Below are 18,211 nucleotides of genomic sequence, written 5' to 3' on the forward strand. Positions count from 1 at the left end.
TGTTTCAGGCTTTAACCAGTCTGTTTCAGGCTATAACCAGTCTGTTTCCAGGCTTTAACCAGTCTGTTTCCAGGCTTTAACCAGTCTGTTTTCAGGCTTTAACCAGTCTGTTTCCAGGCTTTAACCAGTCTGTTTCCAGGCTTTAACCAGTCTGTTTTCAGGCTTTAACCAGTCTGTTTCCAGGCTTTAACCAGTCTGTTTAACCAGTCTGTTTCAGGCTTTAACCAGTCTGTTTCCAGGCTTTAACCAGTCTGTTTAACCAGTCTGTTTCAGGCTTTAACCAGTCTGTTTCCAGGCTTTAACCAGTCTGTTTCAGGCTTTAACCAGTCTGTTTCAGGCTATAACCAGTCTGTTTCCAGGCTTTAACCAGTCTGTTTCAGGCTTTAACCAGTCTGTTTCAGGCTTTAACCAGTCTGTTTCAGGCTTTAACCAGTCTGTTTCAGGCTTTTACCAGTCTGTTTCAGGCTTAAACCAGTCTGGAAACTAAACCATATCCCACTGAATGACTAGGTACTGCGTCCTCAATGGCGCCCTATTTACTACCTTCAGGAAGTACTCACACTTGTTTAAATTACAGCCTGAATTTAACATGGATTAAATGTAGATGTTATGCCACTGATATACTCTCTGTCTCTCACCCAATACCCCATCATGGAATAAAAAAAAATGGAATTAGGTTTTTGTTGTTGAATTTTTGACAAATTAATAAAAAATGAAAAGCTGAAATGTCTTCAGTCAGTCAGTATTCTACCCCTTTGTAAAAATGTAAAAATGTAAAAATGTGCTTAACAAGTCACATAATAAGTTGCATGGATTCACTCTGTGTGCAATAATACTGTTAAACATTAATTTTGAATAACTACCTCATCTCTTTACCCCCACACATGCAAGTAGGGTCCCTCAGTCAAGGAGTGAATTACAAACACAGATTCAACCAGAAAGACCAGGGAGGTTTTCCAATGCCTCGCAAAGAAGGGCTCCTATTGGTAGATGGGTAAAAAAACAATAAACAGACATTGAATATCCCTTTGAGCATGGTGAAGTTATTAAATACATTTAGGATGGTGTATCAATACACCCAGTCACTACTAAGATACAGGTTGTCCTTCCTAACTCAGTTGCCGGAGAGGAAGGAAACTGCTCAAGGATTTCACCCTGAGGCCAATGGTGACTTTAAAACAGGTACAGAGTTTAATGGCTGTGATAGGAGGAAACTGAGGATGGATCAACAACATTGTAGTTACTCCACAATACTAACCTAAATGACAGAGTGAAAAGAAGGAAGCCTTTACAGAATAAAACATATTCCAAAACATGCATCGTGTTTTCAAATAGGCACAAAAATAATACAAAAAATATACAGCAAAGAGAATATATGTTTGTCCTGAATACAAAGTGTTATGCAAATCCAACCCAACACATCACTGAGTACCACTCTTCATACTCCAAGCAAGGTCGTGGCTGCATCATGTTAGGGGTTTGCTTGTCATCGGTAAAGACTAGAGTTTTATTTTAGATAAAAAATAAATAGAGCTAAGCACAGACAAAATCCTAGAAGAAAACATGGTTCAGTCCGCTTCCCACCACCAGAAAACATGGTTCAGTCTGCTTCCCACCACCAGAAAACATGGTTCAGTCCGCTTCCCACCACCAGAAAACACGGTTCAGTCTGCTTCCCACCACCAGAAAACATTGGTTCAGTCCGCTTCCCACCACCAGAAAACATGGTTCAGTCCGCTTCCCACCACCAGAAAACATGGTTCAGTCCGCTTCCCACCACCAGAAAACACGGTTCAGTCTGCTTCCCACCACCAGAAAACACGGTTCAGTCTGCTTCCCATCACCAGAAAACACGGTTCAGTCCGCTTCCCACCACCAGAAAACACGGTTCAGTCTGCTTCCCACCACCAGAAAACATTGGTTCAGTCTGCTTCCCACCAGCAGAAAACATGGTTCAGTCTGCTTCCCACCACCAGAAAACATGGTTCAGTCTGCTTCCCTCACCAGAAAACCGGTTCAGTCTGCTTCCCACCAGAAAACTGGTTCAAGTCTGACCTTTCCACCAGAAAACATGGTTCAGTCGACAAATTGACCTTTCCACCAGGTAACTGGTAGACAAATTGACCTTTCCACCAGTAACTGGTAGACAAATTGACCTTTCCACCAGTAACTGGTAGACAAATTGACCTTTCCACCAGTAACTGGTAGACAAATTGACCTTTCCACCAGTAACTGGTAGACAAATTGACCTTTCCACCAGGACAATAAAACACAAGGCCAAATAAACACTGGAGTTGCTGATTACCAAGATACCATTGGAAGTGTTACTGAGTGGCCTAGTTACAGTTTGGACTTTAAGTGGCTTGAAAATCTAATGGCAAGACAATGAAAATGTCTGTCTCGCAATGATCAACGACCAACTTTACAGAGCTAACCCTAACCCTAACCCTAACCCAACGACCAACTTTACAGAGCTAACCCTAACCCTAACCCTAACCCAACGACCAACTTTACAGAGCTAACCCTAACCCTAACCCTAACCCAACGACCAACTTTACAGAGCTAACCCTAACCCTAACCCTAACCCAACGACCAACTTTACAGAGCTAACCCTAACCCTAACCCAACATCCAACTTTACAGAGCTAACCCTAACCCTAACCCTAACCCAACGACCAACTTTACAGAGCTAACCCTAACCCTAACCCTAACCCAACGACCAACTTTACAGAGCTAACCCTAACCCTAACCCTAACCCAACGACCAACTTTACAGAGCTAACCCTAACCCTAACCCTAACCCAACGACCAACTTTACAGAGCTAACCCTAACCCTAACCCTAACCCAACGACCAACTTTACAGAGCTAACCCTAACCCTAACCCAACATCCAACTTTACAGAGCTAACCCTAACCCTAACCCTAACCCAACGACCAACTTTACAGAGCTAACCCTAACCCTAACCCTAACCCAACGACCAACTTTACAGAGCTAACCCTAACCCTAACCCTAACCCAACGACCAACTTTACAGAGCTAACCCTAACCCTAACCCTAACCCAACGACCAACTTTACAGAGCTAACCCTAACCCTAACCCAACATCCAACTTTACAGAGCTAACCCTAACCCTAACCCTAACCCGACGACCAACTTTACAGAGCTAACCCTAACCCTAACCCTAACCCAATGACCAACTTTACAGAGCTAACCCTAACCCTAACCCAACGACCAACTTTACAGAGCTAACCTAACCCTAACCCTAACCCAACGACCAACTTTACAGAGCTAACCCTAACCCTAACCCTAACCCAACGACCAACTTTACAGAGCTAACCCTAACCCTAACCCTAACCCAACGACCAACTTTACAGAGCTAACCCTAACCCTAACCCTAACCCAACGACCAACTTTACAGAGCTAACCCTAACCCTAACCCTAACCCAACGACCAACTTTACAGAGCTAACCCTAACCCTAACCCTAACCCAACGACCAACTTTACAGAGCTAACCCTAACCCTAACCCTAACCCAACGACCAACTTTACAGAGCTAACCCTAACCCTAACCCAACGACCAACTTTACAGAGCTAACCCTAACCCTAACCCAACGACCAACTTTACAGAGCTAACCCTAACCCTAACCCTAACCCTAACCCAACGACCAACTTTACAGAGCTAACCCTAACCCTAACCCAACAACCAACTTTACAGAGCTAACCCTAACCCTAACCCTAACCCAACGACCAACTTTACAGAGCTAACCCTAACCCTAACCCTAACCCAACGACCAACTTTACAGAGCTAACCCTAACCCTAACCCTAACCCTAACCCAACGACCAACTTTACAGAGCTAACCCTAACCCTAACCCAACGACCAACTTTACAGAGCTAACCCTAACCCTAACCCTAACCCAACGACCAACTTTACAGAGCTAACCCTAACCCTAACCCTAACCCAACGACCAACTTTACAGAGCTAACCCTAACCCTAACCCTAACCCAACGACCAACTTTACAGAGCTAACCCTAACCCTAACCCAACGACCAACTTTACAGAGCTAACCCTAACCCTAACCCAACGACCAACTTTACAGAGCTAACCCTAACCCTAACCCTAACCCTAACCCAACGACCAACTTTACAGAGCTAACCCTAACCCTAACCCTAACCCAACGACCAACTTTACAGAGCTAACCCTAACCCTAACCCTAACCCAATGACCAACTTTACAGAGCTAACCCTAACCCTAACCCAACGACCAACTTTACAGAGCTAACCCTAACCCTAACCTAACCTAACCCAACGACCAACTTTACAGAGCTAACCCTAACCCTAACCCTAACCCAACGACCAACTTTACAGAGCTAACCCTAACCCTAACCCTAACCCAACGACCAACTTTACAGAGCTAACCCTAACCCTAACCCTAACCCAACGACCAACTTTACAGAGCTAACCCTAACCCTAACCCAACGACCAACTTTACAGAGCTAACCCTAACCCTAACCCTAACCCAACGACCAACTTTACAGAGCTAACCCTAACCCTAACCCTAACCCAACGACCAACTTTACAGAGCTAACCCTAACCCTAACCCCTAACCCAACGACCAACTTTACAGAGCTAACCCTAACCCTAACCCTAACCCAACGACCAACTTTACAGAGCTAACCCTAACCCTAACCCTAACCCAACGACCAACTTTACAGAGCTAACCCTAACCCTAACCCTAACCCAACGACCAACTTTACAGAGCTAACCCTAACCCTAACCCTAACCCAACGACCAACTTTACAGAGCTAACCCTAACCCTAACCCTAACCCAACGACCAACTTTACAGAGCTAACCCTAACCCTAACCCAACGACCAACTTTACAGAGCTAACCCTAACCCTAACCCTAACCCAACGACCAACTTTACAGAGCTAACCCTAACCCTAACCCAACGACCAACTTTACAGAGCTAACCCTAACCCTAACCCAACGACCAACTTTACAGAGCTAACCCTAACCCTAACCCTAACCCAACGACCAACTTTACAGAGCTAACCCTAACCCTAACCCTAACCCAACGACCAACTTTACAGAGCTAACCCTAACCCTAACCCTAACCCAACGACCAACTTTACAGAGCTAACCCTAACCCTAACCCAACGACCAACTTTACAGAGCTAACCCTAACCCTAACCCAACGACCAACTTTACAGAGCTAACCCTAACCCTAACCCTAACCCAACGACCAACTTTACAGAGCTAACCCTAACCCTAACCCTAACCCAACGACCAACTTTACAGAGCTAACCCTAACCCTAACCCAACGACCAACTTTACAGAGCTAACCCTAACCCTAACCCTAACCCAACGACCAACTTTACAGAGCTAACCCTAACCCTAACCCTAACCCAACGACCAACTTTACAGAGCTAACCCTAACCCTAACCCAACGACCAACTTTACAGAGCTAACCCTAACCCTAACCCAACGACCAACTTTACAGAGCTAACCTAACCCTAATAACTAACCCTAACCCAACGACCAACTTTACAGAGCTAACCCTAACCCTAACCCAACGACCAACTTTACAGAGCTAACCCTAACCCTAACCCTAACCCAACGACCAACTTTACAGAGCTAACCCTAACCCTAACCCAACGACCAACTTTACAGAGCTAACCCTAACCCTAACCCTAACCCTAACCCTAACCCAACGACCAACTTTACAGAGCTAACCCTAACCCTAACCCAACGACCAACTTTACAGAGCTAACCCTAACCCTAACCCAACGACCAACTTTACAGAGCTAACCCTAACCCTAACCCTAACCCAACGACCAACTTTACAGAGCTAACCCTAACCCTAACCCAACGACCAACTTTACAGAGCTAACCCTAACCCTAACCCAACGACCAACTTTACAGAGCTAACCCTAACCCTAACCCTAACCCAACGACCAACTTTACAGAGCTAACCCTAACCCTAACCCTAACCCAACGACCAACTTTACAGAGCTAACCCCAACCCTAACCCAACGACCAACTTTACAGAGCTAACCCTAACCCTAACCCTAACCCAACGACCAACTTTACAGAGCTAACCCTAACCCTAACCCTAACCCAACGACCAACTTTACAGAGCTAACCCTAACCCTAACCCTAACCCAACGACCAACTTTACAGAGCTAACCCTAACCCTAACCCTAACCCAACGACCAACTTTACAGAGCTAACCCTAACCCTAACCCAACGACCAACTTTACAGAGCTAACCCTAACCCTAACCCTAACCCAACGACCAACTTTACAGAGCTAACCCTAACCCTAACCCGACGACCAACTTTACAGAGCTAACCCTAACCCTAACCCTAACCCAACGACCAACTTTACAGAGCTAACCCTAACCCTAACCCAACGACCAACTTTACAGAGCTAACCCTAACCCTAACCCTAACCCAACGACCAACTTTACAGAGCTAACCCTAACCCTAACCCTAACCCAACGACCAACTTTACAGAGCTAACCCTAACCCTAACCCAACGACCAACTTTACAGAGCTAACCCTAACCCTAACCCTAACCCAACGACCAACTTTACAGAGCTAACCCTAACCCTAACCCTAACCCAACGACCAACTTTACAGAGCTAACCCTAACCCTAACCCTAACCCAACGACCAACTTTACAGAGCTAACCCTAACCCTAACCCTAACCCAACGACCAACTTTACAGAGCTAACCCTAACCCTAACCCTAACCCAACGACCAACTTTACAGAGCTAACCCTAACCCTAACCCTAACCCGACGACCAACTTTACAGAGCTAACCCTAACCCTAACCCGACGACCAACTTTACAGAGCTAACCCTAACCCTAACCCTAACCCGACGACCAACTTTACAGAGCTAACCCTAACCCTAACCCTAACCCAACGACCAACTTTACAGAGCTAACCCTAACCCTAACCCTAACCCAACGACCAACTTTACAGAGCTAACCCTAACCCTAACCCTAACCCAACGACCAACTTTACAGAGCTAACCCTAACCCTAACCCTAACCCAACGACCAACTTTACAGAGCTAACCCTAACCCTAACCCAACGACCAACTTTACAGAGCTAACCCTAACCCTAACCCAACGACCAACTTTACAGAGCTAACCCTAACCCTAACCCTAACCCAACGACCAACTTTACAGAGCTAACCCTAACCCTAACCCTAACCCAACGACCAACTTTACAGAGCTAACCCTAACCCTAACCCTAACCCAACGACCAACTTTACAGAGCTAACCCTAACCCTAACCCAACGACCAACTTTACAGAGCTAACCCTAACCCTAACCCAACGACCAACTTTACAGAGCTAACCCTAACCCTAACCCTAACCCAACGACCAACTTTACAGAGCTAACCCTAACCCTAACCCTAACCCAACGACCAACTTTACAGAGCTAACCCTAACCCTAACCCAACCCAACGACCAACTTTACAGAGCTAACCCTAACCCTAACCCTAACCCAACGACCAACTTTACAGAGCTAACCCTAACCCTAACCCTAACCCAACGACCAACTTTACAGAGCTAACCCTAACCCTAACCTCCCAACGACCAACTTTACAGAGCTAACCCTAACCCTAACCCAACGACCAACTTTACAGAGCTAACCCTAACCCTAACCCTAACCCAACGACCAACTTTACAGAGCTAACCCTAACCCTAACCCAACGACCAACTTTACAGAGCTAACCCTAACCTACCTAACCCAACGACCAACTTTACAGAGCTAACCCTAACCCTAACCCAACGACCAACTTTACAGAGCTAACCAACCTAACCCTAACCCCTAACCCAACGACCAACTTTACAGAGCTAACCCTAACCCTAACCCAACGACCAACTTTACAGAGCTAACCCTAACCCTAACCCAACGACCAACTTTACAGAGCTAACCCTAACCCTAACCTAACCCAACGACCAACTTTACAGAGCTAACCCTAACCCTAACCCAACGACCAACTTTACAGAGCTAACCCTAACCCTAACCCAACGACCAACTTTACAGAGCTAACCCTAACCCTAACCCTAACCCAACGACCAACTTTACAGAGCTAACCTAACCCTAACCCTAACCCAACGACCAACTTTACAGAGCTAACCCTAACCCTAACCCAACGACCAACTTTACAGAGCTAACCCTAACCCTAACCCTAACCCAACGACCAACTTTACAGAGCTAACCTAACCCTAACCCTAACCCAACGACCAACTTTACAGAGCTAACCCTAACCCTAACCCTAACCCAACGACCAACTTTACAGAGCTAACCCTAACCCTAACCCTAACCCAACGACCAACTTTACAGAGCTAACCCTAACCCTAACCCTAACCCAACGACCAACTTTACAGAGCTAACCCTAACCCTAACCCAACGACCAACTTTACAGAGCTAACCCTAACCCTAACCCAACGACCAACTTTACAGAGCTAACCTAACCCTAACCCTAACCCAACGACCAACTTTACAGAGCTAACCCTAACCCTAACCCTAACCCAACGACCAACTTTACAGAGCTAACCCTAACCCTAACCCAACGACCAACTTTACAGAGCTAACCCTAACCCTAACCCTAACCCAACGACCAACTTTACAGAGCTAACCCTAACCCTAACCCTAACCCAACGACCAACTTTACAGAGCTAACCCTAACCCTAACCCTAACCCAACGACCAACTTTACAGAGCTAACCCTAACCCTAACCCTAACCCAACGACCAACTTTACAGAGCTAACCCTAACCCTAACCCTAACCCAACGACCAACTTTACAGAGCTAACCTAACCCTAACCCTAACCCAACGACCAACTTTACAGAGCTAACCCTAACCCTAACCCAACGACCAACTTTACAGAGCTAACCCTAACCCTAACCCTAACCCAACGACCAACTTTACAGAGCTAACCCTAACCCTAACCCTAACCCAACGACCAACTTTACAGAGCTAACCCTAACCCTAACCCAACGACCAACTTTACAGAGCTAACCCTAACCCTAACCCAACGACCAACTTTACAGAGCTAACCCTAACCCTAACCCTAACCCAACGACCAACTTTACAGAGCTAACCCTAACCCTAACCCTAACCCGACCAACTTTACAGAGCTAACCCTAACCCTAACCCTAACCCGACGACCAACTTTACAGAGCTAACCCTAACCCTAACCCTAACCCAACGACCAACTTTACAGAGCTAACCCTAACCCTAACCCTAACCCGACGACCAACTTTACAGAGCTAACCCTAACCCTAACCCTAACCCGACGACCAACTTTACAGAGCTAACCCTAACCCTAACCCAACGACCAACTTTACAGAGCTAACCCTAACCCTAACCCTAACCCAACGACCAACTTTACAGAGCTAACCCTAACCCTAACCCTAACCCAACGACCAACTTTACAGAGCTAACCCTAACCCTAACCCGACGACCAACTTTACAGAGCTAACCCTAACCCTAACCCTAACCCAACCCGCGACCAACTTTACAGAGCTAACCCTAACCCTAACCCAACGACCAACTTTACAGAGCTAACCCTAACCCTAACCCTAACCCAACGACCAACTTTACAGAGCTAACCCTAACCCTAACCCAACGACCAACTTTACAGAGCTAACCCTAACCCTAACCCTAACCCTAACCCTAACCCAACGACCAACTTTACAGAGCTAACCCTAACCTAACCCTAACCTAACCCTAACCCAACGACCAACTTTACAGAGCTAACCCTAACCCTAACCCAACGACCAACTTTACAGAGCTAACCCTAACCCTAACCCTAACCCTAACCCTAACCCAACGACCAACTTTACAGAGCTAACCCTAACCCTAACCCTAACCCTAACCCTAACCCAACGACCAACTTTACAGAGCTAACCCTAACCCTAACCCTAACCCTAACCCTAACCCAACGACCAACTTTACAGAGCTAACCCTAACCCTAACCCTAACCCTAACCCTAACCCAATGACCAACTTTACAGAGCTTGAAGAATTATAAAAAAAACACTAATGGGAAAATACTGTACAATCCAGGTGTGTAAAGCTGTTAGAGATTTACCCAGAAAGACTCACAGCTGTAATGGCTGCTAAAAGTGATTCTAACATGTATTGACTCAGAGGGTTGAATACTTATGTAATCAAGATATTATATTATTTATTTGTTTCGTTAATAAAATATAAAATAAAAACATTTGTCTTCCTTTTTGACATTACAGAGTATTTCGTGTAGATCGTTGACAACAAAAAAAAAAAATGACGATTGAATCACTGTTTGTAACACGGCTGATCATACCGCAGCTGTATATGGCCCGTCTAACACCAGGTCCACTGCTGCATTATCAGAATGAGGCCCGTTAAAGGTCCACAGCAATAGAATGACGGCCCATCTAACACCAGGTCCACTGCTACATTATCTGAATGACGGCCCGTCAATCACCAGGTCCACTGCTGCATTATCAGAATGACGGCCCATCTAACACAAGGTCCACTGCTGCATTATCAGAATGACGGCCCGTCTAACACCAGGTCCACTGCTACATTATCAGAATGACGGCCCGTCTAACACCAGGTCCACTGCTGCATTATCAGAATGACAGCCCATCTAACACCAGGTCCACTGCTGCATTATCAGAATGACCTCTAACACGAGATTATCAGAATGACGGCCCGTCTAACACCAGGTCCACTGCTAATTTGCCCGAAAATCCACATTATCAGAATGACGGCATAAAAGGTAGGTAAAAGGAAAAAACACCGTCTACACAGGTCCACTGCTACATTATCAGAACGACAGCCCGTCTAACACCAGGTCCACTGCTACATGATCCAGAATGTTCTTCTGACAATGTCTCACGTGACCCCCTGAAGAGGTGCACTGTGTTAAATCCTGCTACTTTGTTGCCCACCGAGGACGATGGAGAGGCCGCACGACTCGTGCTCCTCTGGTGGAGCTCGTCTCTAAAACCAACGACGGATTTAACCGATGTCCCTTTTTTTTTTGGGGCCAAAATGCGGAACTGTTTGTAGATGGCTCTGCTCAACGCTCTGAGTAAAGGAGAACCCACGTATGCAGTTACTACTACCTCAACCGCACTGTAAAGGGATCAATTACCATCCTACCTTTCTGCTCAAGCAGCAGAACACTTTGCATTCACCCGGAGCTTGCATCTTAGCTAAAGGCCAGTCAGGTGCTATCTATACAGATAGCAGATATGCCTTTGGTGTGGTACATGATTTGGGTCCTCTGTGGAAACAGCGTGGCTTCCTGACCTCCTCTGGTAAGACAATCTCTCATTCAAAACGTGATGATAACTTTACTAAAGGCTATTTTTGCTCCCTTCTGAAAATTGCTGTTTGTAAGTTGCGTCGATCGTACGAACTCTTCCCGACCCCGTCTCCGAAAGGTAACGATGACTTGGCTTTACTTCCTGATCATAACCTCTTCTCTCTCGCTGATATCTCTGACTTGCAATCCTCTGTGTGGGTTCCTGTTGAGTCGAGGAAGTGGAAACGACTATGTTCATATGACCAGGTGCAGAAAACTCTGGTCTTGGCCACTACCAGTCTTACCATGGTTTCATGTTTTCTCCTACTTAGCTAAGACCAGGTGCAGAAAACTCTGGTCTGGGCCCTCTACCAGTCTTACCATGGTTTCATGTTTTCTCCTACTTAGCTAAGACCAGGTGCAGAAAACTCTGGTCTGGGCTGCGCTACCAGTCTTACCATGGTTTCATGTTTTCTCCTACTTAGCTAAGACCAGGTGCAGAAAACTCTGGTCTGGGCCCCTGGAGTTTTCCTACTAGCTAAGACCAGGTGCGCCTGGTCTGGGCCCCTACCAGTCTTACCATGGTTTCATGTTTTCTCCTACTTAGCTAAGACCAGGTGCAGAAAACTCTGGTCTGGGCCCGCTGTCTACCAGTCTTACCATGGTTTCATGTTTTCTCCTACTTAGCTAAGTTGTGACATGGTGAGGGTCATGTATCAAAAGGGGGGAGTCGTTGATTTTGTAAATACATTTTTTTGGTTTGCACCTGGGTTTTCTCTTGTTTGCTGAATAATTTTGTGTGCAAAATGTGTGATTTGTATGACTAACAACATGGGAAGAGCGATTCCCATGCTACTGTCGGCTCATCCGACCACTGAAGGACCATTTGAACACCTAATTATGAATTTTATTGGGGTTAGGGTTACAAATATTGTCTGGTTGATAGTGGATGCCTTCTCCAAGTGGGTAGAGGCTTTCCCCTGTTGACATTCCACTGCAGTGGCCCAGAATCTGCTGAGAGAGAGATCATCCCAAGGTGGGGGTTACCATTGGCTACGAAAAGCCAACTGACATTTACTCCTGAGGTGCTGACCTGTTGTACCCTCTACAACCACTGTGATTATTATTATCTGACCCTGCTGGTCATCTATGAACGTTTGAACATCTTGGCCATGTTCTGTTATAATCTCCATCCGGCATAGCCAGTAGAGGACTGGCCACCCCTCATAGCCTGGTTCCTCTCTAGTAATTCCACCCAGCACAGCCAGTAGAGGACTGGTCCACCCCTCAGAGCCTGGTTCCTCTCTAGGTTTCTATCCACCCTCATAGCCTGGTTCCTCTCTAGGTTTCTAATCTCCACCCAGCACAGCCAGAAGAGGACTGGCCACCCCTCATAGCCTGGTTCCTCTCTAGGTTTCTAATCTCCACCCGGCACAGCCAGAAGAGGACTAGCCTCCCCTCATAGCCTGGTTCCTCTCTAGGTTTCTAATCTCTACCCCTCATAGCCTGGTTCCTCTCTAGGTTTCTAATCTCCACCCCTCAGAGCCTGGTTCCTCTCTAGGTTTCTAATCTCCACCCGGCACAGCCAAAAGAGGACTAGCCACCCCTCAGAGCCTGGTTCCTCTCTAGGTTTCTTCCTAGGTTTTGGCCTTTCTAGGGAGTTTTTCCTAGCCACCGTGCTTCTACACCTGCATTGCTTTCTGTTTGGGGTTTTAGGCTGGGTTTCTGTACAGCACTTTGAGACATCGGCTGATGTAAAAAGGGCTTTATAAATAAATGTGATCGATTGATTGATCAGCCTTCCCTGTAGCTCAGTTGGTAGAGCATGGTGTTTGCAACACCAGGGTTGTGGGTTCGATTCCCACGGGGGGCCAGCAAAAAAAATTATGAAATTGTATGAAATGTATGCATTCACTACTGTAAGTCGCTCTGGATAAGAGCGTCTGCTAAATGACTAAAATGTAAAATGTAAAAAAATGATCTAAATTAACCAGGGACAATGGCTTCCACTTTGTGAACCTGGTGATAGAGAACTTGTCTCAGAGTCTGCAGATAGACCTCAGGACCCATTGTAGCTAAATGCTGCAATCCGGCAGGTTTAGTTGAACACGCTAATCAGACCCTAAAATCTAAGATGGCGAAGCTTATGGAAGAGACAGATCTTTCCGGGGTCACTGTGATGACCCCTGGCTCTGATATACATGATGAGGGCGGCCCCCAACAGAACCACTGGATTGGCTCCTCGTGAGGTTCTGACAGGTAGACCAATGAGGATGATTCAATTCCCCCCTTTCCCACAGAACAAGTTGACGCTGATGGGGCTGTGACGATGATATGGATTGAGACAACAGATCTCTGGAACCATTGTATGTCCTCTCTCATGTTACACTTATCCTGGGATAGTGTATGACCTAGAGGCTCACTCCCCTCAGTGAGCTTGTCCAGGCGTGTGGTCAAGAAGGGGTTTTTTAGCTTGAAATGGGAGTATCTGTAGTTGACAATGGATTTATGCCATAGAATGAGTTGGTGTTTCTGTGCTATGAAGTACCAGGAACAAGATCGGAGCCTCGTCTTAGGGGACCGAACTGAACAATAAGAACAGTCTTCATAGCAAATGATATCTGGCTGCGTGATACTCCTTTCCCCCACCTTGTGACCCATTCCACACATCTGTTGTTTGTCATGTAGACTGACCCCTCAGTCTACATGGATCTTTGCTATAAAATATTTTTTGTAGCCTTTGTGTCGTGGCTCTCAACAAATCATCTGAGGGTGGTTCGTCGACCAGCCATCGCTACATTTCCATTTTAGTCATTTAGCAGACGCTCTTATCCAGAGCGACTTACAGTAGTGAATGCATACATTTCATTTCATGCATTTGTACTGGCCCCCCCGTGGGAACCGAACCCACAACCCTGGCGTTGCAAACACCATGCTGGCGTTGCAAGCACCATGCTCTACCAACTGAGCCACAGGGAAGACTGAGAGTTCTGACTAATAAAGATTATGTTTAAGCATAAACTCTTAAAACTTGTGTGATACGTTTGTCTCTCCTCATTTGATAATACAGAAATTAACCACCACATCCATTGCAGTATATAATTCAACCTGTTAACACTGGAGATAGAACGGGAGGTGTTGGGGCCATTGCAGTATCTGGAGATAGAAGGGAAGGTGTTGGGGCCATTGCAGTATCTGGAGATAGAAGGGAAGGTGTTGGGGCCATTGCAGTATCTGGAGATAGAAGGGAAGGTGTTGGGGCCATTGCAGTATCTGGAGATAGAACGGGAGGTGTTGGGGCCATTGCAGTATCTGGAGATAGAAGGGAAGGTGTTGGGGCCATTGCAGTATCTGGAGATAGAAGGGAAGGTGTTGGGGCCATTGCAGTATCTGGAGATAGAAGGGAAGGTGTTGGGGCCATTGCAGTATCTGGAGATAGAAGGGAAGGTGTTGGGGCCATTGCAGTATCTGGAGATAGAAGGGAAGGTGTTGGGGCCATTGCAGTATCTGGAGATAGAAGGGAAGGTGTTGGGGCCATTGCAGTATCTGGAGATAGAAGGGAAGGTGTTGGGGCCATTGCAGTATCTGGAGATAGAAGGGAAGGTGTTGGGGCCATTGCAGTATCTGGAGATAGAAGGGAAGGTGTTGGGGCCATTGCAGTATCTGGAGATAGAAGGGAAGGTGTTGGGGCCATTTTAGTGCCACACAGTAGCAGTGGTAGTTTATCATTCAGCCATTTTACCTCACCCACCCAGCTGATGGTGCCACCCCTGGCAGCCATTTTGTGTCCTCCCACTCCTAGTTGCAGTGGGAGTGAATGGTTGAGTTCCTGCCCAACTAGATGCCCAGGTGTTGATTTGCATCAACCAATGGTTGTGTGCCAAGTCATTTATACCTATCCAGGCGTTGTAAGATGTAGCATGCGTCTGCAATATAGTCGGGGAGGAACTCGACCAATGTGATTTAGCAGCCATGTTGTGTCCTCCCCCTTCCAGTTACAGTGGAAGGGAATGTGAATTAGCAGCCATGTTGTGTCCTCCCCCTTCCAGTTACAGTGGAAGGGAATGTGATTTAGCAGCCATGTTGTGTCCTCCCCTCCCAGTTACAGTGGAAGGGAATGTGAATTAGCAGCCATGTTGTGTCCTCCCCCTTCCAGTTACAGTGGAAGGGAATGTGATTTAGCAGCCATGTTGTGTCCTCCCCCTCCCAGTTACAGTGGAAGGGAATGTGAACTAGCAGCCATGTTGTGTCCTCCCCATCCCAGTTACAGTGGAAGTGAATGTGAATTAGCAGCCATGTTGTGTCCTCCCCCTTCCAGTTACAGTGGAAGGGAATGTGAATTAGCAGCCATGTTGTGTCCTCCCCCTCCCAGTTACAGTGGAAGGGAATGTGAATTAGCAGCCATGTTGTGTCCTCCCCCTCCCAGTTACAGTGGAGGGGAATGTGAATTAGCAGCCATGTTGTGTCCTCCCCCTCCCAGTTACAGTGGAAGGGAATGTGAATTAGCAGCCATGTTGTGTCCTCCCCCTCCCAGTTACAGTGGAAGTGAATGTGAATTAGCAGCCATGTTGTGTCCTCTCCCTTCCAGTTACAGTGGAAGGGAATGTGAATTAGCAGCCATGTTGTGTCCTCCCCATCCCAGTTACAGTGGAAGGGAATGTGAATTAGCAGCCATGTTGTGTCCTCCCCCTTCCAGTTACAGTGGAAGGGAATGTGAATTAGCAGCCATGTTGTGTCCTCCCCCTTCCAGTTACAGTGGAAGTGAATGTGAATTAGCAGCCATGTTGTGTCCTCCCCCTTCCAGTTGCAGTGGAAGTGAATGTGAATTAGCAGCCATGTTGTGTCCTCTCACTCCCAGTTACAGTGGAAGGGAATGTGAATTAGCAGCCATGTTGTGTCCTCCCCATCCCAGTTACAGTGGAAGTGAATGTGAATTAGCAGCCATGTTGTGTCCTCTCACTCCCAGTTACAGTGGAAGGGAATGTGAATTAGCAGCCATGTTGTGTCCTCCCCCTCCCAGTTACAGTGGAAGGGAATGTGAATTAGCAGCCATGTTGTGTCCTCCCCATCCCAGTTACAGTGGAAGGGAATGTGAATTAGCAGCCATGATGTGTCCTCCCCCTCCCAGTTACAGTGGAAGGGAATGTGAACTAGCAGCCATGTTGTGTCCTCCCCCTTCCAGTTACAGTGGAGGGGAATGTGAATTAGCAGCCATGTTGTGTCCTCCCCCTCCCAGTTACAGTGGAAGGGAATGTGAATTAGCAGCCATGTTGTGTCCTCCCCCTCCCAGTTACAGTGGAAGTGAATGTGAATTAGCAGCCATGTTGTGTCCTCCCCCTTCCAGTTACAGTGGAAGGGAATGTGAATTAGCAGCCATGTTGTGTCCTCCCAGTTGCAGTGGAAGGGAATGTGAATTAGCAGCCATGTTGTGTCCTCCCCATCCCAGTTGCAGTGGAAGGGAATGTGAATTAGCAGCCATGTTGTGTCCTCCCCTCCCAGTTACAGTGGAAGGGAATGTGAATTAGCAGCCATGTTGTGTCCTCCCCCTCCCAGTTACAGTGGAAGGGAATGTGATTTAGCAGCCATGTTGTGTCCTCCCCCTCCCAGTTGCAGTGGAAGGGAATGTGAATTAGCAGCCATGTTGTGTCCTCCCCATCCCAGTTACAGTGGAAGGGAATGTGAATTAGCAGCCATGTTGTGTCCTCCCCCTCCCAGTTACAGTGGAAGGGAATGTGAATTAGCAGCCATGTTGTGTCCTCCCAGTTGCAGTGGAAGGGAATGTGAATTAGCAGCCATGTTGTGTCCTCCCCATCCCAGTTGCAGTGGAAGGGAATGTGAATTAGCAGCCATGTTGTGTCCTCCCCCTCCCAGTTACAGTGGAAGGGAATGTGAATTAGCAGCCATGTTGTGTCCTCCCCCTCCCAGTTACAGTGGAAGGGAATGTGATTTAGCAGCCATGTTGTGTCCTCCCCCTCCCAGTTGCAGTGGAAGAGAATGTGAATTAGCAGCCATGTTGTGTCCTCCCCATCCCAGTTACAGTGGAAGGGAATGTGAATTAGCAGCCATGTTGTGTCCTCCCCCTCCCAGTTACAGTGGAAGGGAATGTGAATTAGCAGCCATGTTGTGTCCTCCCCATCCCAGTTACAGTGGAAGGGAATGTGAATTAGCAGCCATGTTGTGTCCTCCCCCTCCCAGTTACAGTGGAAGGGAATGTGAATTAGCAGCCATGTTGTGTCCTCCCCCTCCCAGTTACAGTGGAAGGGAATGTGAACTAGCAGCCATGTTGTGTCCTCCCCATCCCAGTTACAGTGGAAGGGAATGTGAATTAGCAGCCATGTTGTGTCCTCCCAGTTACAGTGGAAGGGAATGTGAACTAGCAGCCATGTTGTGTCCTCCCCATCCCAGTTACAGTGGAAGGGAATGTGAATTAGCAGCCATGTTGTGTCCTCCCCCTCCCAGTTACAGTGGAAGGGAATGTGAATTAGCAGCCATGTTGTGTCCTCCCCATCCCAGTTACAGTGGAAGGGAATGTGAATTAGCAGCCATGTTGTGTCCTCCGCCTCCCAGTTACAGTGGAAGGGAATGTGAATTAGCAGCCATGTTGTGTCCTCCCCCTTCCAGTTACAGTGGAAGTGAATGTGAATTAGCAGCCATGTTGTGTCCTCCCCCTCCCAGTTACAGTGGAAGTGAATGTGAATTAGCAGCCATGTTGTGTCCTCTCACTCCCAGTTACAGTGGAAGGGAATGTGAATTAGCAGCCATGTTTTGTCCTCCCCATCCCAGTTACAGTGGAAGGGAATGTGAATTAGCAGCCATGTTGTGTCCTCCGCCTCCCAGTTACAGTGGAAGGGAATGTGAATTAGCAGCCATGTTGTGTCCTCCCCCTTCCAGTTAC

General features: G+C 47.1%; 1 protein-coding gene across 1 annotated transcript in view; it reads right to left on the reverse strand.

Moving 5' to 3' along the window:
* Positions 1–18,211, reverse strand: part of LOC123739467 (uncharacterized) — an 88,225-nt gene that overhangs the window by 29,385 nt on the left and 40,629 nt on the right. Inside the window, exon 5 of the mRNA XM_045713814.1 lies at positions 14,425–14,979. Within this exon, the coding sequence (XP_045569770.1) occupies positions 14,425–14,979 (555 nt within the window). The remainder of the gene's footprint in view (positions 1–14,424; positions 14,980–18,211) is intronic.

The sequence above is a fragment of the Salmo salar genome, unplaced genomic scaffold, assembly GCF_905237065.1.
Source record: "Salmo salar unplaced genomic scaffold, Ssal_v3.1, whole genome shotgun sequence".
Taxonomy (NCBI): Eukaryota; Metazoa; Chordata; class Actinopteri; order Salmoniformes; family Salmonidae; genus Salmo; species Salmo salar.